The sequence below is a fragment of the Rousettus aegyptiacus genome, unplaced genomic scaffold, assembly GCF_014176215.1.
Source record: "Rousettus aegyptiacus isolate mRouAeg1 unplaced genomic scaffold, mRouAeg1.p scaffold_m13_p_7, whole genome shotgun sequence".
NCBI lineage: Eukaryota > Metazoa > Chordata > Mammalia > Chiroptera > Pteropodidae > Rousettus > Rousettus aegyptiacus.
In genome coordinates, this window is record NW_023416310.1 from 45,949,330 (window position 1) to 45,975,433 (window position 26,104).

The 26,104-nt window shown below is 43.4% G+C and overlaps 2 protein-coding genes and 1 long non-coding RNA gene across 6 annotated transcripts in view; 1 reads left to right on the top strand and 2 right to left on the bottom strand.

Annotated features, from left to right (window-relative positions):
• Nucleotides 1-4,297: 4,297 nt before the first annotated feature.
• Nucleotides 4,298-4,939, bottom strand: LOC118605271. The gene is made up of 2 exons (XR_004952034.1): nt 4,745-4,939; nt 4,298-4,662 (listed from the first exon to the last, which is right to left on the bottom strand). It is a non-coding gene; the product is annotated as an uncharacterized LOC118605271 (long non-coding RNA).
• Nucleotides 4,940-5,230: 291 nt separating this feature from the next.
• NAGK (N-acetylglucosamine kinase) lies at nt 5,231-14,243 on the top strand. 3 transcript variants are annotated; one of them, XM_016155722.2, is made up of 10 exons: nt 5,231-5,249; nt 7,233-7,317; nt 7,470-7,568; nt 8,357-8,498; nt 9,291-9,401; nt 10,071-10,183; nt 11,629-11,716; nt 12,689-12,786; nt 13,274-13,352; nt 13,915-14,243. In XM_016155722.2, the coding sequence occupies exons 3-10, from the start codon at nt 7,509-7,511 to the stop codon at nt 14,103-14,105; spliced, it is 882 nt and encodes a 293-aa protein (XP_016011208.2). In that variant the 5' UTR covers nt 5,231-5,249; nt 7,233-7,317; nt 7,470-7,508; the 3' UTR covers nt 14,106-14,243. The 3 variants fall into 3 exon arrangements, with proteins under 3 accessions (XP_016011208.2, XP_016011215.2, XP_016011201.2); XM_016155729.2 differs by having other exon boundaries at nt 5,235-5,249; nt 7,466-7,568; nt 13,915-14,105; XM_016155715.2 differs by lacking the exon at nt 5,231-5,249 and adding an exon at nt 5,437-5,539.
• A 101-nt stretch (nt 14,244-14,344) lies between these two features.
• PAIP2B (poly(A) binding protein interacting protein 2B) overlaps nt 14,345-26,104 on the bottom strand; it is a 28,268-nt gene continuing 16,508 nt past the window's right edge. For both annotated transcript variants that reach the window (XM_016155739.2, XM_016155736.2), the window contains exons 2-4: nt 25,312-25,460; nt 23,161-23,337; nt 14,345-22,185 (exon numbers count right to left, since the gene is read on the bottom strand). In XM_016155739.2, coding sequence (XP_016011225.1) covers nt 22,129-22,185; nt 23,161-23,337; nt 25,312-25,449 — 372 coding nt within the window. In that variant the 5' untranslated portion in view covers nt 25,450-25,460 and the 3' untranslated portion in view covers nt 14,345-22,128. The remainder of the gene's footprint in view (nt 22,186-23,160; nt 23,338-25,311; nt 25,461-26,104) is intronic.

Genomic DNA, 26,104 nt, shown 5'->3' on the forward strand with positions numbered 1-26,104 from the left:
ACCACAGTGTCAGAAGAGGTGACAGGTGGTAGAATTGGGAATTCTATGATTATTCGAACCCCAGTGGCCTAACCCATCATGACCAAAAGCTTATACCAAGTGACTCTAATCCACAGACACTGGGGTGGACTGGTAGAGTGGAAAGGGCTTTAGGGTTAGAGAGAACAGGGTTCAAAACCCAGCTTGGCCCTCTCTGAGGCTCCTGACCTCTAGGAATTTCGGGCTCTATAATATGGGCATAGAGTTTATCTTATGGGGTGTTGTCTAGTTAGGTGACCTGACATTCCTTCTCTCTCTCTCTCTCTCTCTCTCTCTCTCTCTCTCTCTCTCTCTTTTTTTTCTGATTCCTGGAGATGGCAGTCTAGAGGAAAAGTCCAGGAGCCTAGAAAGAAGGAAACATAACTCTTGAGAAGGGGACAGGTTCCAAAAATGGCAGTGTGGACTGAGCCACTGGAGGCTTCATGGGGCCTAAGGAATCTCAGGAGATGTCACTAGATGCAAATGAGCAAAGGCCCCAGTGGGAAAACTGCTCATCTCAGCAACTGCCGGTAGCTGTCGCTCCTCACTGCCGCAGTGCTGTTTAACCCTGGCTCTCAAATTCATAGTTGGGGATCCATGAGGACAAGTGTTCAATCTAGTTTGAAACCTGAAATGACTGAGTTCATCTATAAGGGACTGGATCAACAGTAAAGGATTGACACAGAACTTCAATTCAGTTGTAAGAATATTGTTGCATTTTGCACCCTGAGTTTGTGGCCTATAAAAAATTGGACCAACTATTCAGGTAAGCACTTGTTACACATATATGTACTTCTCCACTGATAGATGCAGACCATGGACATTCTCACATCGTAGAATATCTATCCAATGTGTGCTGATATATGCTATCTGGAAAACAACAACAATCAGCAGTTGCTGTTTTCTGTGTTGTAAACACTCCCATGGCAATTTCAACCCATCAACATTGTATCAGAGAACAGAAGTTAGAAATATGTGCACTATTAGCTCTTTGGGAGCTAATGCAAGCTGGCTCAGCACAATGCTGCAAAATTATATTTATACATCTGTGAGTCTGCTAAAATGTCCCTAAATAGGCAGGATTTCCTAGGTTCCTTTAAGAATTGACATTCTTATTCTAATTCTGTACATGTACTAGTAAAGAAAAATGCATAAAGACGTTATCTCAAATACATGCACTTGTGGACACATTTAGTCACTTAGAAACATATATCGAACATATATTATATATATATATATATAAACATATACACACCTATGTATAGATCGACACAAGCCAAAATATATAAATGCACACATAGACACCCACACAGTCAGGGAGAAGGAATAAACTGCTCTGATTTTCTGGGGTTGCTGCCCTGGCCTAAGGCCCCATGCCTTTCAGAACTGCTTCTGATAAAAGCAGAAGAGACTCAAAGCGCAGGCTGTTTACAGTCAGTCATCCACACCTGCTTCTGCGCTCTACCCCAAACCCCCATGAAACCCCCATCACTTCTGGGTTGTTCCTGGCAGTCCTGCAGGTCTGGGAGAGCCCTTCCCATGTCTTACAGGAGGAGTCCCACCTCCATTCTTAATAAGGCAGCCTCTCACCCCTGCCTCTTCCATTGTGAGAAAGCCAAGTCCAGCCTCTATCTCTGCCCTCATCCCAGATCAACAGAGGGAGAAGTCAGCATGACCACCTACTTGGTTCTTACCCCAGTGACTTCTGCTCTGCTCTGTTCCTTATCAGTTCCTTCCTTATTTCTTGCCTGGGTCATTGCCCCAGCCTTCTAATTGACTTCCTGCTCCAGGCTCTTCCCTTCCATTTATCACTATAAGGAGCCTGCCAGATCAAGTATCTTTCATAGCACAGTGTTAAGGTCACACATGCACTGACAACTTCCCCACGCAAGACAGATTAGGGCTAGATCCGTGTGAGGTCCCCTAACCACTTGCCCAACTCCTGCTTCCCCAGTTCAAATTTCACTTCTATTTTCTCCAAACATTTTTTTCTCTCCCTACTCTGGTTTGCAAATTGTCTTTGTCAAAAAATCTGCTTGCTCCCTCCTTTAGTTCACAGTGGGGCATTTACCACCTCTCATGGTTGTGGTACAGTGTTTTATAGTTTATAAGCACTCTCAGAAATGTTTACAGACCTCCTATCTGTGCCCCATACTGAGATTAGTCCTGGAAATACAATGGTGAGGAAAAAACAGATGTGATCATGCTTTCATAAACCAAGTCAATATAACCTGTTGAAGACCTTGAGGCTAAAGTTCTCTATCCCAAAATCATAAGTGGATTTGGAGGGGAAGATATTTTTCCACTGTCCCTTTTAACTGCCCCTTCCTACCATAGAAATTTGGTCTCCCTGGAATCACGGGGACAGAGTAGAGAAAATAGAGAACAAGTAGAGAATAAGACTGTGGTTTCCAGATTCTTAGAGGACTTTATTAACCCCATGAACATCAGAGGAACAGCTGCTGGGATGTTGCAAGCCCAGTACACAGGGGCATTAAACTTTAAAAAAGCTATATAGTGGTTACCACTTTTCTGCATTGCAACATCTTTATTTCCTTCCCATTACAGTAATTATCCTTACCCATAATAAGAAAAAAACTATTATGTATGTGAGCCTTGGCTGATTACTTTCATTTCAGAGCCTTAGTTTCCTTGTACTATGTGGTTGGAAATCTCTGTCATTCTCTATATAAGGTTGGTAGAATGATCACACGAAGTATATAGAAGAACTCTACAGAAGTATAAAGTACAACATAGTATTATTATCAATCTTTTATTCAATGCTATGTCTTCTTAAATCGATCTGATGTCATTATTTCATAAACAGGCACTCAATGACTTTGAAATATTCTGGTCTAACAGGAGACAAGACATAGACTGACACTGTACAATAGAAATATCTGAGCCATAAAATGAGCCACACATATAATTTAAAATTTTCTAGTAGCTATGTTCAAAAAAAAAAAAAGATCAAAACAGACTGGCAAAATTAATTTTAATAATGTGTAATTTTAACTCGCTATCTCCAAAATATTATTATTTCAACATGTAATTCACATAAAAATTATTGGAGATATTTTTACATTGTTTTGGTATTACATCTTTGCAATCCTGTGTGTTTTACACTTGCAGCACATCCCATTTTGGACTAACCACGTTTCAAGTGCTCAAAAGTCATATGTGGCTGCTACGTTGGACAGCACATGCAAGTCAGTAATGTATATAAAAATTAAAGATCCCTGTAGTACTTAATGGTTTCCAAAACACTTGATGTTTAAATGCCACGTTGGCCTAACTTGGTGGATGTTTATCATCCCCACTTTGTAGGTGAGCGGAAGCAGCAGCAGTTATGTATAATTCACCCAAGGTCATCAGCTAGTAAACTGTGAACTCAAACCTGGGTACTTTTTCTTCCTTTTCTAAATGAGCAATACAAAGGGAAACTTGAATATTATCATACATGGAAGTCCCAAGTGCACGAAAAGGCACAGTTCTTTCAAAATCCACCTACAATTTCCTCCCTCCAAAAATCCTACCCAGTTTAATCCCACTACAATCTATTAGCACCATTATTCTAAAAATATGTGTATTTAGCACCTTCCAGCACCTTTCAGCTCCGATGGGCTGTGGCTGTAAATGATATGTGGGCATAAAAAAAAAAAAATCCAACTCCTCTCTGATAGTCTCTATTATGTAGTGATTTACCTTTTAATCACCCTTGGGGGTTACATTTCAGCATCCCGAATAGGTAAAAAATGAGGTAAAGACTCCTCTCTTCTAGTTTAAAAAACACATATAAGTCAAATGTTTACACCATAGTATAACAAGACCCAGATGGTTACCTGGGAAAAAGGCTCCTAGTGCAGAATTTCTCTAGAATAACATGCCAGGTATGTAGGGGTAATGTGGGGGCAGAGTAGGGGACAGGCCAGCTTGAGAACTGCCCTGCAAAGGACTGGTTCCTAGGCTAATGTCTGCAGAGAGATGCCAAGGGCAGCTGATGACCCTCCTGGCCCACAAACTGCCATGCAAGCCCAGAACTGCCCACAGGAGCTCATGGAGGCCCATAGGAGGCCCAAGTTGACTCCCAGATGTGGTTAGTTTCTTCTCCCTTCTCCTTCCCTTTCCGTTTTCCAACTCCACGTAAGGAAGGGATGCAGGGAGGTGGCTGGAGGGCATCAAAAGGTTTGCAAAACCGTTATCTGCTAGTTTGCCGGGTAGTCTATGTCCCTACCAATGCCCTCACTGAACAAATTCAAAAAAGGTCTGGAGGCTTTTCTAGATATAAATTATAGAGATTTATTCAAGGGTCCTGGAGTTTCCCAACTGGGAACACAGCTAGACAAAACTCCAGAAGTGTTCCAAAGAAGAAAGACAAGTTAAAAGTTCTTACAGTAAAAAATATATTCTTGATAATTATCAGTCCTGTACTTTTTAGTCCTAAGATTAATCTAGGAAAGTTATCAGTCAGATGTCAGGCAATCAGGATGATGGGTGTCAGGTGGTTCAGAAGATGGATGTCAGGACAGCTGGTCACATCCAGTGGCCTGAATAATGACTATTAGGTGGATGTACAGGTGAGTCCTTCAGGAGTAACTAAAGTTACCTGGAGGTCCAGATATATATCCAGGCATTGACACAGACCTGGAAAGTTAAAAAGAAGTTTAAGTTCTTAGGGTAGTTACAAGAATGGTTAGGGTAGAACAAGAATGGTCTTTCCTCATACCTCATCCTTCATGTTAATAATTTTGGCATCCTGATTTAAGTGACTCTATTGTATATATTCACGATCTTCGCTCTTTCCTCATCCTCCACAAAGAACTAAGTTGGGCGGGTAGTAAAAGCTGAAGGTCCCTTTCTCTTGGCCAAAGAAAGCCTCGAGTGCTTTTCTCTTTCCGCAGCAACTTCTAGTTACTCCTGGTGAGGCGTGACGGTTTCTGTGCGTACGTGTGACTTTTGTCGTTACCAGGCAGGTGTTGAATTGAACGCTATAACTTTCCTGAGGTCCCCCACCTGGCTCCAGGACATGGTTCTCCGAGACCCCTTGCATTTGTCACTGCGTGTATCTCCATTTAAGTCTCGTGCGCACGCGCGAGACGGGGTTGCCAGCAACTTCCGGCACTGAGGGGCGGGCTGGGGAGTGACACGTCTAGCTGATCCGTTTTTGGACACCCCTTTCTGGCTCCTCCGCTTAGAAACGGGTGTCCATCTCTGGAAGCAGAGTCCAGGAGGTGGGGAGGGGCTGGCAGCGTCCGAAAAGCCGCCGAGGACCTCACTGGCTCACCCCGAGGGAGTCGCTGGGACAGGGGCGCCCTGGGGCCAGCGTCGGCTCACGGCGCCGCGCCTCGCCTCGCGCACGCGCACTGGGAGTCCGCTGGGCTGCGCGGGCGTTCACGTGACGCGGGGCAGTGCTGGGTGTGTGGGTGGGTGAGAGGGAGGGAATCGCTAGTGGGAGGGAAGCAAACCGCGGGATCGGCGGCGGTAGCAGCAGCATGGCCGCGCTCTACGGGGGTATTGAGGGGTGAGTGCAGCCTGGCGGAGGGAGTCCGGGAGGGGCGGCCTGAAAGCGGCTTGGGCCACCTCCCCCGACCCGAGGGCGGGACGGAAGGAAGGCCGTGGGCAGGATGGTGGCCTTCTGCCTCGGGGTCTGTCCACTTCGGGCTTTTAGGCTGGGAGGCCTTGCAGAGGAGTGTTGTGTGCACGCGCGTCGGTGCCCTTGCGCGCGCGGGGGTGTGCTTTGCAGGGGCTCTGCGTGTGCCACGGCCACACCCCGGGCGGGGGTCCTTTGTATTTCACGGCGGAACCACGCCCCTTTCTTCCACGAAACACCCACTTTCTGTCCCTTGCTGGAGATGCTCCTTTTTTCCCTTTGCTGACCCCAGAGAGAGTTTTGCAGAACAGGTGTCAGGTGTGAAGTTGCTGGACTCGGGGTGGGGAGATGTTTGCTACTGTAGGGTATCAGGGAGCCGGAGCAGCTGCGAGCCAGAGTGCTGCCTTGTCCTGATGCCTGAAACTCCTCCATTCTTGTTGGCACTCCAGGCTCCTCACTCTAAATGGAGCCCTCTGTTATTCTTGCATTTTTCCTGCTCAAAAACTTGTCTACTGGACTTTTTGTACTAGCTCTTCCTTTCAGTATGAATATGGGCAAGGCTTGTGCCCTCACTAGGCTTCAGTTACCACATGTGTATAAAGTGAGTAGAGAGATGGAGATGACTGCCAAGTCCCCTGTCAGTGACAACATTCTGTTAATCTGGATGTGTCAAATCAGGATTATAGAGCATGACTGTTGTCTCAGCCAGGACACATGAATCTGAGATTGGATTATTTCTATGGCAGCCACATTTTACTGCTGACTCACCACCCCAACACCTTTTTTTCACACACATTGTTACGGCTGAACTCCCCCATCCTGTATCTTCTGACCTTTTTTAAAACTAAATACAAGAGTTTGCTTGTTGAACCTGTCACCTCATGCATTAACTACTTGAAATGCCTTGTCATTTCTGAGTTTGATCACCAGGTCTTCATTGTCCTCTTCTGATATAACTAAAAGTACTGATCAATAAAGAAATACACCACACCACCGCAGACCTCCCTCACTATTTACCCCAGTAATAAGCATTTGACCATTTAGTTGCATATGTGGGTATAAACTCTCCCTACCATTTGATCAGTGTTTCTTATAAGGGTGTCTTCAAGACCTTGGCAACTGGAGCTAGATCTTGAAAGGCAGCCTTTAGCTTTTGTAAGAAGTGGAGAGATGAGCCATTCTCCTTAGTCATATTTACTGAGTGTTTTCCTGTGCTAGATATGAGGGTGAATGATCTGGAGCTTGTAGTCTAGTGAGGGGCAGACAGGAAAACAACTAAACACCCTCTTCATACAGAGGAATCCTTAAGAGATGAGGAGCCCTGACTCAGCTTAACTAATGGAGCTGTGGGGGTGGGCCACACATCAGAGGTGTCAAGACCTGGGTAATGTGTAAGTAAGGCCTTGCAGGATAAGTAGGACATACCCAAGGGAAACCAAACAGCACCTATGTTTCAGTTCAACAGCACAGCAAACACCAAACCATAGAGATGGGGTTGAGAACCGTGACTAGGTTTGCTGAAGTAGTCTCCATCATGCTGGGCTCTTGATAGGGACTGCACACAAAAAAAGCTGTACCTGTAGGGTTTTCTGAACAAGACTGAGTGCCCCCTTGTGTTCTATAGGGGAGGAACACGGTCCAAGGTTCTTTTACTCTCAGAGGATGGGCAGATCCTGGCAGAAGCAGATGGACTCAGCACAAACCACTGGGTAAAGGCTATTTTGAGGGGACCATCAGGCTTGGTTGTGGTTTTATTCTCTAACTCCTGTTGAGGGGTGGCTGGGGCTCACATAAGCAGCCTGTAGGGGCGGCATAGGTTTGCAAGCCTTTGTAACTCCTCTTTCCCTTGATTTGGAGCTAGCTGATCGGAACAGACAAGTGTGTGGAGAGGATCAATGAGATGGTGAACAGGGCCAAAAGGAAAGCAGGGGTGGACCCTCTGGTACCTCTACGGAGCTTGGTGAGTCGGGTGGAGCCTGGGGATTAAGTCACAGTAACAGTGAGACATCTAGTTGGAACTAGATGAGTCTGACAACAACTGCAGAGGGACAGGCCTTGGGGTCTTAGTCTTTGGTCTAGAAACTCACATGATCTCATCCATTTTGCGGCGTTAGTTGTCACTTAAAAGTCACAACAACTGGAAGAGCACAGGGCTTTGGAGAGCCATTGAAAACTTGGTTTGTCACTCAATATCTGTGTGACTTTAAGGTTACTTACCTTCTTTAACCTCAGTTTACTCATTTGGAAAATGCAGGTAACAGTAGCTACCTCAGAGTTGTTGGGAAAGTAAAATGACAACACATCCCAGGGTGGTTAGCAGAGAGCCTGAGCCATAAGCACTCATTAAATGTTTGCTGTTATTTCCAGCTCAGGCCTTTCTCCCAAGTTTCTATAGCTCTGGCTACCTTCTGAACTCATTCTCAAATGTTCTGCAGGGACAGCCAAACCCCATGTATTCCAGACCAAGCTTAACTCCTCAATTTGTTCCTCTGCCTGATTTTTCTGTTATGGATACTGTTGTTCTTTCAAACTCCAAATGTGGCATTGTTGAATCCCCTCTTCTGTTCATTCCCAGTCATGGTTCTTGCAGCCATTGTATGGGTCATTGTGTGTGACAGAAGGAGGACTAGGTTGGATAAGCAGGGCCCAGATGTAGAGAGAAGGGGGCAGATAACAGGAGGGGAGGGCTTTGAGAAAAGAGCTGGGTCTGGAACCCTGCTTCATTCACTTACCCCCAACATGTCCTAGGGCCTATCCCTGAGTGGTGGGGACCAGGAAGATGCCGTGAGGATTCTGTTGGAGGAGCTGAAGGACCGATTTCCCTACCTGAGTGAAAGCTACTTAATCACCACTGATGCTGCTGGCTCCATCGCCACAGCTACGCCAGATGGTGAGGAGGTGGTGGGAGGGGTGAGTTTGAGAACCGGTTTTCTTGGGAAAGCCCCATGGATGTAGTTGGCAGAACTTGTCTTGCAAACATCTAGAAAGCAACCTCTGTCATTAGCGTAAGTCCCTGTCACAGTGAGGACTGGACAAGAGGGAGGGGAAAATGGTATCTTGATGAGAAGCAGGGAGTGGAGTTAGACATAAGACTCCATCCCAGAGGAAGGGGGCCCTGAGGCTGGCTAAGGAAAGCAGTAAGTGTTGAGAAGAAAGTGGGAGGAGCTCTGATAGTGTAAAAGGCATGGCTACCACAAGAATGGCTCTTGAAGCTCAGCTCCTTTTCTGCCAGCTGTATGGTATTGGAGAAGTTACAGAATTCTCTGAGTTTCAATATCCTCATCAATAAAACGGAGGTAATTGTACTGATAAGGTGATTTAGAGTATTGAATAAATATCACTGCGAGCAGGGTCTAGTACTGTCCCTGGCACATGGTCAGTACTCAGTAAAGCTGGTAGCTATTTGAAGCCTGGCTGGGCGAGGATACACAGACTCATAGTCCTCTCTGTCCCCAGAGAAGGGCTGGTGTGATTGGGGTTTTTCTGAGAGCTGGCAGCACCTCCCCCACACCTGCAAACACACACCCCTTCAGCAGGAAACTAGCTAGGCTCAGTTTTTTTTTCTGCAAGACTAGGTGGTGATCCTTTGGCCTGGGGCTGGTTTCTGTCCTGTCTTTCCTCAGTTGGAAACTGCTCTGTTCAGGTCCTTGGCCACACTGAGCCTCCCGTGCCCTTTCCCCAGGTGGGATCGTACTCATCTCTGGGACAGGCTCCAACTGCAGGCTCATCAACCCTGATGGTTCTGAGAGTGGCTGCGGCGGCTGGGGCCATATGATGGGGGACGAGGGCTCAGGTGAGCTCATATTGACTGGGCCTGGCTAAGGGTCCTGGGCCCTTCCCTTTCTGCAGCTCTCCATCTTCTTTCCCTTGCCCCCATGGGGCTCTCTGGGCATAGCTCCTGAATCTGATGGTTTTGAGTACGGAATAATGACAGAGATCTTAGAGATGCAAATACTGCACCAGTGGCAGGCCTGCTCTTCAGCAGTGCTTTGCACCCAGGGTTCAGGTTCATGCCTCAGCATAATAGCTTGTCGCCTACCTGTGTTGACTTTTGGAGTCATTAGGGAAGAATCAACACTGAAAGTTAAGGCCATAGGGGCCGGGAGATGCTGTAGCAGTCTCCTGGTGGGAAAGAGGTGTAGAAGCTTTTCCTGCTATCACCTCTTTATAGGCAGCAGATATATATTTTCATAGGGGTCCTTGGGATTCAGCTCCTGGCAGTGATCCAGTGGTTTGAGTATTACCTGGTGTGACTCAGTATCACCTGTTCTGTCTTCCCTTCCTATTTTCCCTTATGTGGATCAATCAGATACAGTTTAATTAGAGGCCTCCAGGCTGGGAATTGGGACACTTAATTTGCCGTAATATACCAGCTGATCACTAATCCTGTCTAGGTCTGAGTTTCCTTTCCTGTGAGCTCAGGCAGATTGCTCCATTTTCTAACCCTCTCTGTTCTCCACAGCCTACTGGATTGCACACCAAGCAGTTAAAATAGTGTTTGACTCCATTGACAACCTAGAGGCAGCTCCTCATGACATTGGCTACGTCAAGCAGGCCATGTTCAGCTATTTCCAGGTACTCTCCCTGCCTCCAGTAAATAGGCACACTTGGGAGTGAGCAAGAGTGTATGTAGGTGAGGGACTAGATAAGCCAAAGAAAGATCAGGGTAAGTCACGGGTCAGAGCTGGAGGACAGAGAAGTCATAGGTGAAGACAGGATTCCAAATGAAGTGTGCCGCACATTCCAGGAGGGTGTCAGGCATGAGGAAGGGGTAGGTCGGAGACAAGCAGTTAGCCAGACTTCATGCTTGACCCTGCTGGGTGGTGAAGGCAGACAACATTCTAAGCTGGAATGAGAAGTGCAGAGTGAGATCAGGAGATAGTATTCACAGACAGACGGCAGATAAAGTCTGAACAGCTGTGTTGGAAAGGAAGCTGCTCCTAGCCTCTATGGGTCAAAGAGGAAAGCCATTAAGAGGTGGACAGGGAGAGTTCCTGGGGGAGGTGTAGTCTTCTACCCAGGAGATGAGGGATTGATTTTACTTCTTGTCTGGGCTGTGTTCATTTGTAGTGGGTTTGGAAACAGTTATCTCTAGCTGAGCCAGCGGTAAATAGTGGGCGAGGAGAAAGAAGAGAAGTTTATGTGATAGACATTTCTCTGAATGAGGGCCACTTAAGTGAGCTAGGGCCAGGGAAGGAGATTAGAAATGCTGGAAAGCAGGACCTGTATTCTCAAGGCTAAGGGGTTGGTGATTAAAGAGAAACTGGTCTTGGCCAAGCTGAGGAAAAGGAGGGGTCAGGAAGAGAAATTACTTCCTATAGCAGTTGCTGTAGGAAGTGGAATTAAAGTATCCTGACTCAACAGATTGGTTCTAAACCCCACAAGTATGTCTACCATTCCGTCTTATCCTTTGGTCATTTTTATAAGGTAATTTACAAAGATTAAATGAGATAACTTGAATAACATGCTTAGTACATTCCTGGGGGTGCTCCAATTTTAGCTCCCCCTTCTTTCATCTAGGTAATGTATTCTGGGAATTACTCATTCCTCAGGACCTTCAGAAATATTATGTGTGGGTTAAGTTGGGGTGGAAGAACGACCTGTGGCCAAATAAGTTTGGGGCAAATAGATTTCTTAGGGTTCAGGACTTCTCGGAGCCTTTGACTTGCTAAGTTGCATTTTGACTCTCTAGGGGAGAAATGCAGTGTGCAGTAGTCCTTAGATTTCTTTGACCAAAGAAGTGCTTTCAAGAGCACCTCAAGGAACTATAGAACACTTGGGTGAGCACAGATCTGTGCTCTATGTTGTATCCAAGCTAATCTGTAAGGAGCAATGGCATTTATGTTGGAGAAAACAGAACTTTTCTCAAATGAGAAATCTCAAATCCTTGCACTCTAGAGTTTTAAAAACAAACATTATTTCAGCTTTTAAACAGTAAAGATATCAGGAAGGTCAACTTGGGTGAACAGGCAGAATTTTCCTTTGCTTCTGATGACTGTCTTGTGCCCCTTCTCTCTCAGGTGCCAGATCGGCTAGGCTTCCTCACCCACCTGTATAGAGACTTTGATAAATGCAGGTTTGCTGGGTTTTGCCGGAAAATTGCAGAAGGTACTGGATGTGGGGTGGAGCTTTTTCAGGCTTTGTTCCCCCAAAGACCCTACCAAAGGGGAGTTTGGGGTGGAATAAGGTTCAGCTGGGGACTGGAAGTCTATTTAATTTCCCTTTGACCAAATAACCTCACTTCTCTGCCACCCTGGGCCTTGGTACTGGTGGGCCTTGGGGTGGAGCCAGAAGGACATGTGGGTTGGCAATTGTTTTATACTACCTTGTTTCTCTTCTTGATAGCTGTCATGGCTTGTGCAGGCTGTGTGTTTGTTTCTGAGAAATTTATGAAGCAGTTGTCTTTTCGGCAAATCTATAACTTCTTTTTGAAACCAATGATACCCAAAGAACTAGGGGATCCTGGAGAGGTTAGGCAGATTTGGTTAGGTCAGAAGCTGAACCATAGGGCTTGTCTGCACATTGCTCTTTCTCTACTATATGGTCCATACTCAATTTGGATTCCTGCAGCCTCAGGGCACTGTAGGACCCTCTTAGGTCCTGCTGTACTGAGGCCCCTTCAGAGCTGAGAAGGAGCTGAGCAACAGGAATTGGGTGGGGGGCGGGGGGCCAACAGGAGTACCAGCCAGCTACTCAAATATGGTTCTGGGTCCCCAGGGCTGAAAGACCTTCAAGGACAGTCTCAGTAACTCAGTGTAAGCTAGAGTATGAACTAGATGCCAGTGTACTTCTTGAGTGGGGGGTTCCCCTTCTCAAGTGCCTGGAATGAGCCACCTCCATACAGGACACCCCTCCTAGGGAAGAAGTACCTGGTGGGGGCAGGGAGAGTAAAGATGGAGTTGCAACTTTGGAGGCTGGCTTACCCATTTGCTATGAGGCGGGTGGGCATCCATTCCTGATTAGAAAAAGACCTAGCTGTGGGTACTCCTGCTGTTGCTGCCCTGCAACAGAGAGCGAGAATAACTGAAGACTAGTGGTTCCCTAGGTACTTACCACTCCCCTTCTTCCCCTGCACCCCAGGTGCTCAGCAGGGAGATCCTCTTTCCCGTTATATCTTCAGGAAGGCTGGGGAGATGCTGGGCAGACACGTTGTAGCAGTATTACCTGAGATTGACCCGGTGAGTCGAGGTGGGAAATGAAGACTGGGAGCTGCTGGGCCAGATTTGGCCCTTCTCGTTAGAGATGAGACAGTCCTATCAAACTCTGTAAACTGGTTATGATTTTAAATGAACTTCGGTTTGAGAAAAATTCTGTAGAAAGTCTGTAACACAAAAAAGTTCTTTGGTCCAGGACCTCCCTTCTGGCTGGTCCATGATCTGTATTTATAGGTAGTAAATTGGTTTAATGGGGTGCATGTGCTGTGCCTTTTTTCAGTCGTGTTTCTACTATTTCTCTCCCTTTTCTTTCCTTCCTCTATTGTTACTTGACATTTTTTTCCTTTCCCTTCTCTCCCTTGCCTTTATGAATCTGTTTTCCTTCCTTTTTTTCTTGAGTCCATTTTCTGGTTCTTGATCAAGAGAGTAAGTGAGATAGGGTGGACTGGTCTTAAGAAACTACCCCCTTCAGCTTAGTCACCCCCAATATCCATTTCTGCTCTCTGCCCAGGTCTTGTTCAAAGGAGATATTGGTCTCCCCATCCTGTGTGTGGGCTCTGTGTGGAAGAGCTGGGAGCTGCTGAAGGAAGGTGAGTATGGGGTGGGGACAGAAGGGGACTGGCAAGGATGAGTGATGGAGCTGGAAAAGCAGTGGCTTGGGAAAGTTGACAGGCCACTGATACCTTAGGCCAAGGCCCTCAACTTTCGCTCTGCCAGGGAGCCCATCTAGCTTCCTTGGACTCTTTAAAGATGTTCTTTTCCAAATAACTTAGTAAAGAAGCATGATTTTTAAAAAATAAAGACAAATCTAACTGAAAATCAGAGCTTCTGACTAGCATGTGGTGACAGCCCTAGTCAATACAGTCCTAGCAGTCCCGAAGTAGCTCAAGGACCCCTGTTGCTACCGTGGAGATCCCGGTATCAGGTGCTGGGGGCAGCTGGCTCTAGTACCCCACAGCTGTTTCTGGGCTCGTGTGCCCTGGTATACCATCTATTGGGGATTTGGCATTTGGGCCCCTCTAGGACCTCCATAGAAATGCCTCAGGGCTTAGGCCTCTTCTTTCTCTCCTCTTTGTCCCCACCTTCTCCCTGGTCTCCCCCGCAGGCTGCTGGTCTCCTTCCATCTTTGTCCTCTGTGTTCTTTCCCTTCAGGTTTCCTGTTAGCGCTGACCCAGGGCAGAGAGATCCAGGCTCAGAACTCCTTCTCTGGCTTCACCCTGATGAAGCTGCGGCATTCCTCCGCCCTGGGCGGGGCCAGCCTAGGGGCCAGGCACATCGGGCACCTCCTCCCCATGGACTACAGTCTCAATGCCATTGCCTTCTACTCTTATACCTTCTCCTAAGGGGCTGATCCTGGCTCAACCCACTCCTAACCCCAGTGGACATTGGGTGCTGGGAGAGAGGAGGCCTTTACTTCTTTCCCTTTTCTTACAAAAAAGAAAAACACAGAAGAAAATAAACGCACTTTACTCACTCCCCAATTGGATTGTGTTGTGAAGCACACTTGCTGTGTAAATGTATAGCACACCTGCCAGCAGGTATCCCAGAGGTCTCAGGAATGGTTTTAGCCCAAGGTTTAAAGCCCCATCCCCAAGTGCTTGGCCTGCAGTCTGCCTGCGATGCAATTGGATGTATAATATATCTGTGTGCCTCTCCTTCCTGCCATGTTAGCATACACATAGGCTGCTGCTGCCAGTTAACCTCTGACCTCAGTTTCCTCCTGTCAAAGTGGTTATTGATCCCTGCTAAGCATTTTCAGTGGAATTAAATATTCTCCATGCAAAACATCACTGGAAAGAACAGACATATCACACCCTCTCCTGATAGTCCCAGTAGAATTTAGGGGACAGTACAATTCTAGTCTGGGAGAATTTTTACCTCACTGGATTTGGTAGTTAAGGGTGAAGAGCACACTTGCAATTTTTCTGCATTAATGAGTTCTTAAGACATTATGAGGATAGCTGAGATCTGGGGCCAACTAGACATAAGCAGGTGGCCTATGTATTCTGGGACTACTAGCCTGGCTCTGGTTACAGTACAGCACTTTGTATTTGTGGTGTGGCCCTGGGAAAGATGAATGGCAGTGAAAACAGACATAATTCCTGTCTTCTGGATACTGTAGTTTGAGTGGTAAAGACAAGTCCTGAGCTTCCTCTTCTGCTGCCCATGCTGCTTAGTGAAGACCGAGGACAGTCTTGACACAAAGTGGCAGCCTTTGCAGGTAAACTGTTTGAGGGCATGGACCATGTCCTGGACATCGGTTCTCAAACTTATATGCATCAATTATCCTAGAGCTTGTTTTAAACGCATTTTTTTCTTTCTCCTCTAAAAGGTGTTCGATTTAATAGGTAAGGATGACATGGGGAATTTTCATTTCTTCTAAATACCTCATGTAATTTCCACTGCATAGGTTCAGGATCTGCGCTTGAGGGAGCTCTACCCTATAGCTTTTGAGTTCTGATTAGGCCCTTGAAAGGGGTCTTAGATGTTTCTCAAGTCAACTGACACTTAATTCACAGTGTAGAACAAAATGGCAGCAGCTCTCTCTCCATCAGCTCTAGCCCAACATAGCAAGCTGAAGCTTTGAGCATAACTCAAGCCAAGTCTCTTCTGAAGGGACAGCCAGCCAGCCATCTGCATGTAGGGCCAAACCACTGGGGTCTAGCTCTTAACAACTCTCCAATACATCATCAGGTAAAAAATTGGCAAAAGGAACACACAGCAGAGGTGCCTTTGCTATATAGCTCATTGTCCTAATAACATTATTACTAATGAGCAGTGAGCTTTGGAGAAGTTATTTTACATGATCTCATGGTCAAACAATAATTTAGATTTAGTATCAATAATCATTGGTAAAGAGCTTAGAGACCTACTTATGTTCAGGATATGGTCATCACCCTTACCATTGCTAGAGTCTATTCCAACTGGACAGTGGAGGATTTAGAACAGAGCAAGGAGCATGTTGTGAATTTTTTAGTCCCAACACGAGCTGAATAAATTTCAATTGAAAAAAAATGAAGGCAATATTAAAGTGCACAAGGTCAGATGTTTCTAGTTCTTTTGGCCAAAGGAGATGTGATGAGGTACCTCATTCTCCAGTTAGTAAGGCTCTATTACACAGGAGTTGCAGTGCAGGAAGTTGTGATTTTTGATGAGTTTCTACCTTCAAATTTAAACTTGGAATCTTCCTCCAATAAGATATCAGGAGCAAATAATGGGATTTCATACTACCAAGGCAAGAGAGCTTGGAACAGGAACTGGACTTGGATGATGTCAGCACTGCTTTAATCTACCTGAGTGATCTTGTGGACAGCACAGCCTCCTCTGTACCATTTATTCAACAAACACTGAATGTCACCTAGCCATGATGGGTACGCTAAAGATTAAAAATGGGTACACTCTTACACCTTTATAGAACTGCATGTTTATATCTGTGCTTTTCTGTAACATACTTCAATCAAGTTTAATGAACTCTTTTAAATGAATAAATACACCATTCACATCTTCAAGGATGTGAATAGTCTGGTCCCTGTTTATACATAACTAGTATCTCAAAAAGCTATAAATTGGCAAGTCAGTTCAGGTTTTTTTTTTCCCTCCTGGCTTTGGGAAGAAGGCAAAGAAATGAGAGCACTCAAAACAAAACCCATGGGCTATGGTCTGGCCCCATGATCTTTTTACCATATGATAAAGCCCCCTCAGAATCAGCTAGGTGTAAACTGAGTAAGTACGGATAATCAAACTAATCACAACAGCAGAGACAAGGTCTCCTTGTTACCCAGTAGCTCTGGTACCCAAGGACTTGCCCAGAAATAGGAGAAGTAAGTTTTCAAATTTCTCTTAAAGCCCAAGGATTTTGTTACTGCATTTTTGTTCAAAGCTGTACACATTGCCACATATGTTAAGTGCCCATTATGTGCCCGGCAGTATTTTGAAATTATAGTCAGTCTAGTGTCACATTAGCCCCAGGAGGGAGGTATGGTATCTTTACAAATAAGCTGAGGTTCAGGTCAAAGGCACAAAGAAAGTGGTAGAGGTGAAATTCACTCAGGTCTGTGACTTCCAAGCCAATGTTTTTACTATTATGTAATGCCATTTAGAATGGAAAAGTATTCAACTAAAATTATGATCAATCTTGAGACAAAAATCTCACATACCACAAGCATACTACCTGCAGTATGATATATAATGACTCAAATGTAGAAAAAAAGGGTACCACTGCCAACAAATGCATTTTATTCTCTCATTTTATTGAGATTTTCGACAGCTGCCATTGGTTTTTCAAATTTTTAGAAAAGTAAATTTTTTCCATTTTCGATAGTTTTATGAAAATTGTTTTCAATTTTAAAGCCCTGCTCCTCCCACAAAGAATAACAACTACCATGTAGTGTTTATTTGCAGGAAGGAGGGGGGAGGAAAACAGCTTTTAAACACTTGTGAAACAGGGATAAAGGTCCAAAGTCAGACCTGGGTCTGCTGGAGGTGCTAAGCTGCCCCTGGCCACCATCAGCATGTCACTACCTGCACCAACAGAGCTTGGCCATGCACAGACCCTCTGAGGGCTTCTTGTTCCATAAACTCCACTCTTTCTCCTTGACCTCCTCTCCTGGCGATCCTCCTTTCCTCCAAATCTGTCCAACAAAGGCAGCATGATCTTTAATACAAGTTCAGCTCTGTAATGGATATGATACTGTATTTAGAAAGTTCAGAGATTCCCCATCCAGTCTGGGAAGAAAAAATCTCCAACACTGTATTGATGGTTCACTTTCTTGTCCACTCAAATACATGCTCATACTTATTACCAGATGCTTCAAAAGTCCTGACATGTAGACAGCATAAAAGTTCCTTATAAAAACATTGTAAAATTATAAAAATTTCTGCAGTTCAGGAACTTCTGGTGACAAAGCTGGTTCTGATAAGACATGCAGAGCAGCTTCCCTTAGAGTCCTATGTTCTGAGGGTTCCTTTAGACCATGGGAGGTTGAAATTCAAGTTTAAAAGACTCTTTGCTGACAAAATGTGGTATATCTATCAATGGAATACTATTTAGCAATAAAAAGGAACAAACTACCAATACAATTTATACATCATGGATGAACCCCAAAATATGCTAAGTGAAAAAAACCAGATGCACAAGACCACATCTTGTATGATTCCATTGATAGGACATCCAGAAAAGGCAAACTTATAAATATAAAAATTAGTGTTTTACAGAGATTATTATGCAAATGGGCAAGAAGGATCTTACTGGGGGGGATGAAGATGTTCTAAAACTGAGTTATGGTTATAGCTGTGCCACTCAGGAAAGTTACTAAAATCACTGGATTGAACATTTGAAATGGGTGAATTTTATGATATGTGAAATATGCCTCAGTAAAGTTGTTTAAAAAAACAGTCCCTGTCTCCAAAACCACCCATCAAGCATTAAACATTTCTGAAGGTTCACAATTAACAGGGCAGGATTATCACATAGTGTTGAGTTAGAATGAAAACACTGTTTTGTTTTACAGTAAATTGCCTAGAATTTTTGAAATTTTTTCCTCATTATTTTAACTTAAAAGGTAGCCAGTAAAAAGGTAGGATTGGGGATCAAAGCTCAGCATATCTCAAAAATTAGATACCTAGTAACAACAAAATCTAAGGGGGCTTTTTCTTTTGTAATAAAGATGGTACATCTGTCCTTTTGCAGGTTTTTCTTCTGTCCCTGGGGGCTGTGTGGTGAATCTCTTGGCCGACACCCTGTAAAGATCAGTGTACTCAACTGTGGTATTCCTATGATCCTCCTAAAAACTAGACTGACTGGGGACAGCAGCAGGGGGTTAGGCAAAAGGTCAAGTAGCAAGCAGGAAACTCAAGTGTTGCCTTGGGTCAGCCTCCTACTGCCCTGTCCCTTGTCACCAATTGTAGCTTCAAGATGGGAGAAATAAAGACAAGATTAAAATCAAAGGGGAAAAAAACCTTTCAAAGTTGTTACTAACCAAGTATGGATGAAATTCAGATGGCAGCAGAGTACTCTATGAACTACACAGGGTGGTGGCACCATAAGTAAGGATCCCTGTGGGCAGTAAGGGGGAAATGATTCACATGGGAACTGTGAGCAGAGACAGGAGATGAAGGTTGCTGATACACACCAGATCTAGGTCAACCCTCCTGTTTTCTCCACCCACCTCCCAAACTAATGAGGTTTGCATTATCCCCAAGGAGAATGCCAGGGGATATATAGTCTTTGCCAATAGGTGGACATCTCCAAATCTTGGTCAAATGTCAGGCCTCTTCCACCTGTTCCCATTCCTTGGCATCACTTAAACCAAGAAACATCATTAACCTGTAATGCTGGGACCCTTATAGAAGAACACTTGCCCCCTCCAATCATTGTCAGTAGATTCCTGGGCTCCTGACATTTCTATGTGGTGTTTGCATCAGCACTACTGTAAGATTCAGTCAAGCTATTTCCTTTGGCTACTTCTTCACATGACCTTCCTCTCTGACATATAATTACCAGAGTATATGACTGACTCCTTGACTCTTTACTTCCCAGCCTCTCCAAAATCAAGACAAAACTTTGACATTGTAGCAATACACAATTTGAAAAAAATGCTTAGTGTTTCACTAAAAACATTTTTAAAGCCACAGCATTATAACCTTAATTATAAAGCTCCCAGCTGTTTTGACTTTGGAAACAAAAGATCTACAAAGGTCCAGCCTTTTCTTTATGACTTTTTGCTGGTTTGACCTTATATGATCCCTAAAAGTCAACTGCTGTAGTCTGAAACTGGCTCAAAGACCCAAAGTTGCAGGTACTCAGGCTTAGGCTATATCCATCAAGTATTCTGCTGCAGTTCTAAGGCCTGAAGAAACTGAAAAGGCATTTCTTTTATTTTTATGTTTTTCCTCTTGAAGAGCAAGAGATAAGATCATATTTATCTTGGAGTTTTAGAGTCCAATAATCACAAAAATAAGAAATCAATCACTAATAAGCTAATTCTGGGACCAACCAGAATTGGCAACTGTTAAAAATACACATTTTATTTCTATACAAATTCTCAAACTTCCAGTTGCCAAAAAAAGTTTCAACAGAATAGCGACTTAAGTTCAACACCAAAATGATCACTTATAAATACCAGCCTCACTTTTAAAGGGTAAGGGTGTGCAGCCTGGCTTGCACCCAGAATCTCTCTTATGAGGAAAAGTCTGAGATGGACAACTAAGCATCTTAGCCTGTCCCAGTATGAGAAAAGCAAGCCTTCTTCAGGATGAAGAAATGGCTAGATCTTGATTCCTATAAGCACTTTCTGGCCTGGGAGCCACACAAGAATCCATTGTACTCTTTGTGATGAAGACACCTACGGTCTACAAAATCACTCTTTCTGCAATCCCAACACATTTTCAACAGTCTTTATAGAATTCTGAGCTTGAACAAGCTAATGAAGATGATTTAGCAGCCCCAGGAAAGAGAAACCTCTATTTCTGCACATCCAAGCCCCTTTCCTTATTAGAGGCAACAACCCAAGCTCAAAGCTGAAGCTGGAATAAAGAAGTTTCTTTATTCGTAGCCTTCCCTGAAAATAAGTCAGAGTTCTATTCTCTCGAGGTAGAGGCTTTGGGAATTAATGTCCACATCTGGCAATACAAGCTCCCTAAGCTACTCTCCTATGACGTGTGACCTAAAAAGGAAGGCCAGTTACCAAATAATGCCATCCTATAGACTCAAATGAGAAAAAGATGTAAGTTCGTATTTTAAATCTGACCTTAGGCTGTGGCTGATCAAAAAGTCAACAAGGGACTCATAAAAAAAAAAAAAAAAAAAAAAAGGAGAACTTCTTAAGCTTTTCAGACCCTCGTCCTTTCCTTCCAACCTCTCTCCCACAACCACATACTGAATTTACACAGACTTTATTTCAAGTTACATGCTTTTCCTGATAGGCTTATCATATAACAGCAGCAGTCACACAGAAGCCACTCCCCACAGACCTCTGCAAGTCCTCATCCTAGGAGAATGGCTAGGACTGGACATGCTCTTTTCAATCGAACTATGCCACCTACATCTCTACCATACAAAGCCAGCTCCTGGAACCAGTTTAGTTCCTTATGAGTATCAATAAACAAACAACAACAACAAAAACCCTGTCACTTATATGTAGGAAAAACGAAAGGAACGTATCCAGAGAGCCCATCCTAGAAAATTTGCAAAGCTGGGCATGTGGGAACGACAAAATTTTACAACCACTGAAACTATCCTGATGGGTCACAATCACCTGGGTCAAGTGGAACTCAGTCTCCTAGGCTTTTTTGCAGTCTTGAATAGTGCGAGAAGCATCCAAATTGTGAACTTAGCTTCTTGCTAGTGTCCTGAAAAATATATTTACTTTACTTGTAAAAGTGCATAAACCTTTCTAAGGGAAGTAAGCTACCAGGAGGACCAAGTCTTCATGGGGCTGGAAAAAAAAAAAAAACTGTCAAAATAAATTTAAGACACAGCTAAGAGGATTCAAAGATGACTTCTGCAGGCTGAAGTGGATGGCCAGCACGGCATGCTTCTCACGCCCCTTTGGTAACAATATTTTCTCTTAAAATCAGAGTAGGGTTGGGATGGAAAGGGATAGGTAGCTGTAAAGAGACTTAAGAGTAGGCTGACAGTAACTGTATGACTCAAGTGACAATAACCATCACAGTCCTCCCCTTCTGATTTACAACTTTCATCAGCCACTAAAAGTGTTACTATAAACCAGTACTTTAAGTCTATTTTCTTGAATGGGGTTCAAGGTAGGAAGGCCTGGGCTCAGCAAGCCATTTGTAATCCCAGTTCATCACAGGAAACCCCCAGGGGTTGGGGAAGCTGAGCTGCATACTCTGGTTTGCAACACTCGCTTCTTCCATTTGTCCCTCTATCTATCCAGCTTAACAGACTCGATAAGTAGTTCTCCAGGTATTCAATGCCTTTGTAAGTACACAGTAATGTGAGTAGGGCATTTGTAAATGCCAAGATTTTCTTGGTCAGCTTATTTTGTTTAAATACACACAGCAGAACATTCCTAATGAAGGGAAAAAAGATTGTAATTTCCTTAACTCGAAAAGCCAAAAAGCTGCAAATAATAATAATAATAATAATAATAATAATAATAATAATAATGATAGGAAACTGTTCAAAATGAAAGTCAGTAGAATGAAGGAGAACTACTCGGAGGCTTGCAGAATAAGACTGAACACCTTAGTTACTCCAGTCACAGTGTCGAGGTAAACCCCTGTTTCCCTTCCCCTCTATGCACCCCTTGCCCACCCTGCCCCCCTCTTCAGCTCTGCCTTTTCGTGCAGCGCTGTCCCCAGATGTGGGGACATACAAGTCCTCCTCAAAGCTTTTCTGTCAGCTCAGTACTTCACTCCTGGAATAAATTCCTTCGCATCCGGGTTCAGGTTACTTTTGCTCTGAAATAAGAACCAAGAGATAATAAATCCCATGGCAAGCAGCACTTTAAAACATTTTCTCCCTGCTTCCATTATTACCAGTACCTTCCTCTCAGCCTCAAGGAGAGAAAAAAATTGAATTCCTTATAACTCAGGATGTTATTGCTGGGCTGCTCTCAATGGCTCCTGACGTACTAAGCCCTGACCAACCTCATTTTCTCCTACCTGCTTTAGACTCCTGCTACCCTTCATGACGCTTTCATTAGTGGCTTGTAAATATGACTCCAAAAATAATTTTTCCATTGAGTGCCTTACTTCAATGAAAATCAGAGAATTCCATCAAATCGGAGAATTCCAAGATCACTCAATTAATCAATCTATCTATCTAAAAATTTTTTCCATCTTGCTGTACTCTCTTTGGTTCTCTACTCTCATGAATACCCGGCGCCTTAGCAATGTGCAGGGCACAATCATTCAGAACATGAGTTGTGTGAGAACTAAATCACTCACAGAGTTCCGTAAGTAAATATGGAAGGCAGAGAATTCATTTATCTGGTCTTCTAATTTTACGTGGAAAATAGCCTCTTAGGAGCATGTTCCCTTCAAAATGAACAACTTCTGTAACAGCATCCTTCAAAACTGTAAATACAGATTTAAGAGGCGGTAAAAGAAAAGGAAAGCAGCAAATGATGATTTGAAACCAAACCTTTTCCATGTTCAAATTTTTATCCTTATTTATCCCAATTCTACTTTGAAAAGCCCACCGAGGAAAATGAATGTTAATGATGCTACAACATTAACGTTTTCTGAGTGCTTTATGAAGTGAAATGCATTTTCACTGCGACCATTTATCAATGCCATGTGAAGAGTGAAGAAACAGCAGCTTGGAGGGCTCCAGAGACTTTCCCAAGGTTGTAGGGCCAGAAAGAAAGTCTGTGACTCCAAATCCTGTATTCTTTTCACTATGTCACATGTGGAACCACATATGGCTCTTACCAAAATATCTTCAGAATCATGACCGTCACTGACAGACAGTCCATTTAACTGTTGTTGCAACTGCCCCACAGCCTGAGGCAGGTCTCGTGAGGGAATAAACCAGTCTTGGTCTTCTTCGTCCAGCATCTCCTGGAAGCAGCGGTCCAAAAAGTCTTGCTCCTGCAGCTCCTCCTCCACCTAGCAAGCAAAGGTGAGGTGCTTAGACTTAGGGCCCCATTAGGACTCATCCCTCTCAGTTTTTGCTCCACCTCTCTTTCAGGGGTTATTACTCCACAATTAAGAAAGATCTTGTATGAGATCTACTAAGAATTAAGATGCTTCTAATAACCGGCTAAAGAAAATATAAATTTGAATTTTTTCAACCAAATTCCGTCAACAATAAGACTGAGGAAATAGTTAACTCAAAATAGCAGAAATTCCAGGTCTTCATAGATCTTGTAAAATCTCTAACATGTGACGCAACTATTTTTCATTCATATGGCACTTACAAAAAATCATTTTTAAAGTTTAAAATTCATTTCCCAGTCTTGTTAAGACACAACTCTTCTCAGATTTCCCATTTTACAACTATGAAAAAGATACAGTAACTATATAACTAGATTACTTCCTGGATAGTGGAAATTAAATCAAAACCAACTCTCAGCTTCTGGCCCACTTTTCTGGTAATGAGGCCCCGAAGGGAGAAAAATATTTTCAGAATCTTAGAAGAATATAAAAACACTTTTTGGCATACCAATTTTAGAAAATGATGTCATCTATGTAGTCTTCTTTCAAAATAAGAATAATATGCATATTTAAACAACTCCATATCTCTTAAAGATTGTCCTAAACTAAAGCAAAACATATCTAGGATATTTTATACCTGTTTGTAGATATCGTTGACTCTAAAGAAACAGTATGTTCACTCTGAAGATTGTGTGATTTTTAACAGGTCTCCTATTTCACATTTGGCCAAACCTTTCCCTACAGGCTATGTGGTGACAGGTTCATGGCTTACTCATGCCACTACTGTAGAGGGTCAAGCAAAAGTAATCACCCAAACTAGCCAATACAGTTAATCTTGTGAATTCAAAGGAAAAGTCACTGGTACCAAGACTTAAAAATAGTATTTTAACATTACAATTAGCCATGCTTTTTAAAAAAACTCAAGTAGATTAGAAGGTTATAAAGTATTTAAAAACCAATAACTACAAAATATTTCTAAGCCACACGGTTTCACATGACTGCTCAAGATCTGCCCTGATGCTCCCCAAAACGTAACAGTGTATCCCCTTATTAAATATATCCTATTTACAGGCACAACCCTTAAAAATGATTACCTGGGCACAGGGTGTGATGGAAGCATGGTCTATGAGCTACTCACACAAATCACGACACAACGAGGCACTTGGAGTAGAAACTGACAGATGACCCCAACCAAAGCTTGTTTTCTTCTTGCCACAGCCCCAGGCTGTTCAGCTAAAACCATATTTTCCATCTCCCATGCTGGATATGGCTATGTAACTATTCATCATATAATGTCCCCAAAAGAAATATGAGCACTTTCTGTCACCTGGTTAAAAGGAAACCCCTTGCCTCCACCTTCAGTTCTCTGCCTTTCCCAGTGGCTAGACTTCTTGTTATCCTTCAGCTACTCAGCTGATAAATTCCCTGGGAGTGACAGAAAACTACCACAGAAGGGACTGTGTGGTCGCACTTCTACCCGGAATGGCTTACCTTGGGATGTTAGTGTCACAGAGATATAAGACAATGAATTGTTGCTGAATCTTTGATGAAGCAGTCTAGCCTTCCCCCACCTAACACACTTCTCTCTCTCAGGCTCATATCTTGCCAGTCCCCAGTTCCTATCTGGGGCATGTTAAGCCAGCCTGTCTGCACAAAGCTGCTGCTTCCCAGAAGTCTACACCAGATTACCCTAGCATTAGATTCTCTTTTAATCAATGTGGTAGAAAAATATCAGTATCTTCCTCCAAAGTACTGTCGTCTGGGCTCTTACTAGCTGAAGAGGCTTCTTGGTCATCTCAGATCAGGCTTCCAAGTATTTTTAAGTTATTTTAAAGCCAACAAACCCATTTCTTTTGTAACAGGCTGAAAGTAAAATATTATAGCTGTTGAGTTACACATATCATTGTCATTCTACTTCTTTTTTACCTGTCTGTTGAAATCCTCTTCATTCTCCATCCACATGTACTCTGCAAATGGGTTTTCCTTCTCATCATGCCCATTTAAGCTCTGTTCCTCCTTGGATTTTACATTGGGTGATGTGTTGGCCACACTGGATCCATTCATTATGATAGACTCTAAACAAGAGAAAAAGAAAGGATAAAATGTTACATGGATCAAGAAGTGAAAACCTATATTTTCCAGATTCTTCCAAAAGCTCCAGAAGTTCTAGTCGAAGCTATTAACTACAGATGAACAGGAATTGTTAGTCTGTACCTGTTATAAACTAACCATATCTTGCAGTTGTCAACTATACAGATGTATACTTCTTTAAGAGTTAAAAGAAAAAAATGTCTAAGGTTAGTTAGCCTTTCTAGACCAGTGTGTGTGTGAATGGGGGGAATCTTATCAAGGCAAATTCTGTAGGTTCTAGAAATTAATCGATTGCATGGCTACTTTAACATTTAAATCAGTAAAGAAAATGCGTTCTTAATGAACATTGTAACTAACTGCCCCTTATTCTGATTTTCAAGCTTATTTTTCTTTAGAACATATTTCAAAATATAATACATGTTCACTATATTAATAAGCAATAAGGAGAAAGTTAAGGTCACCAGTTGTCCAACTAACTAGAGTTAAGAATGATTAACAATGTGGTACATAAAAACTTTCTGACTTCCCCATGTGTATTCAGATACACAGACACACACATATTCCCCGAGTATCCATTCTTATAGTAATATCATGATAAGCCATCATTTGCTTTTTCTTATTTCTATGT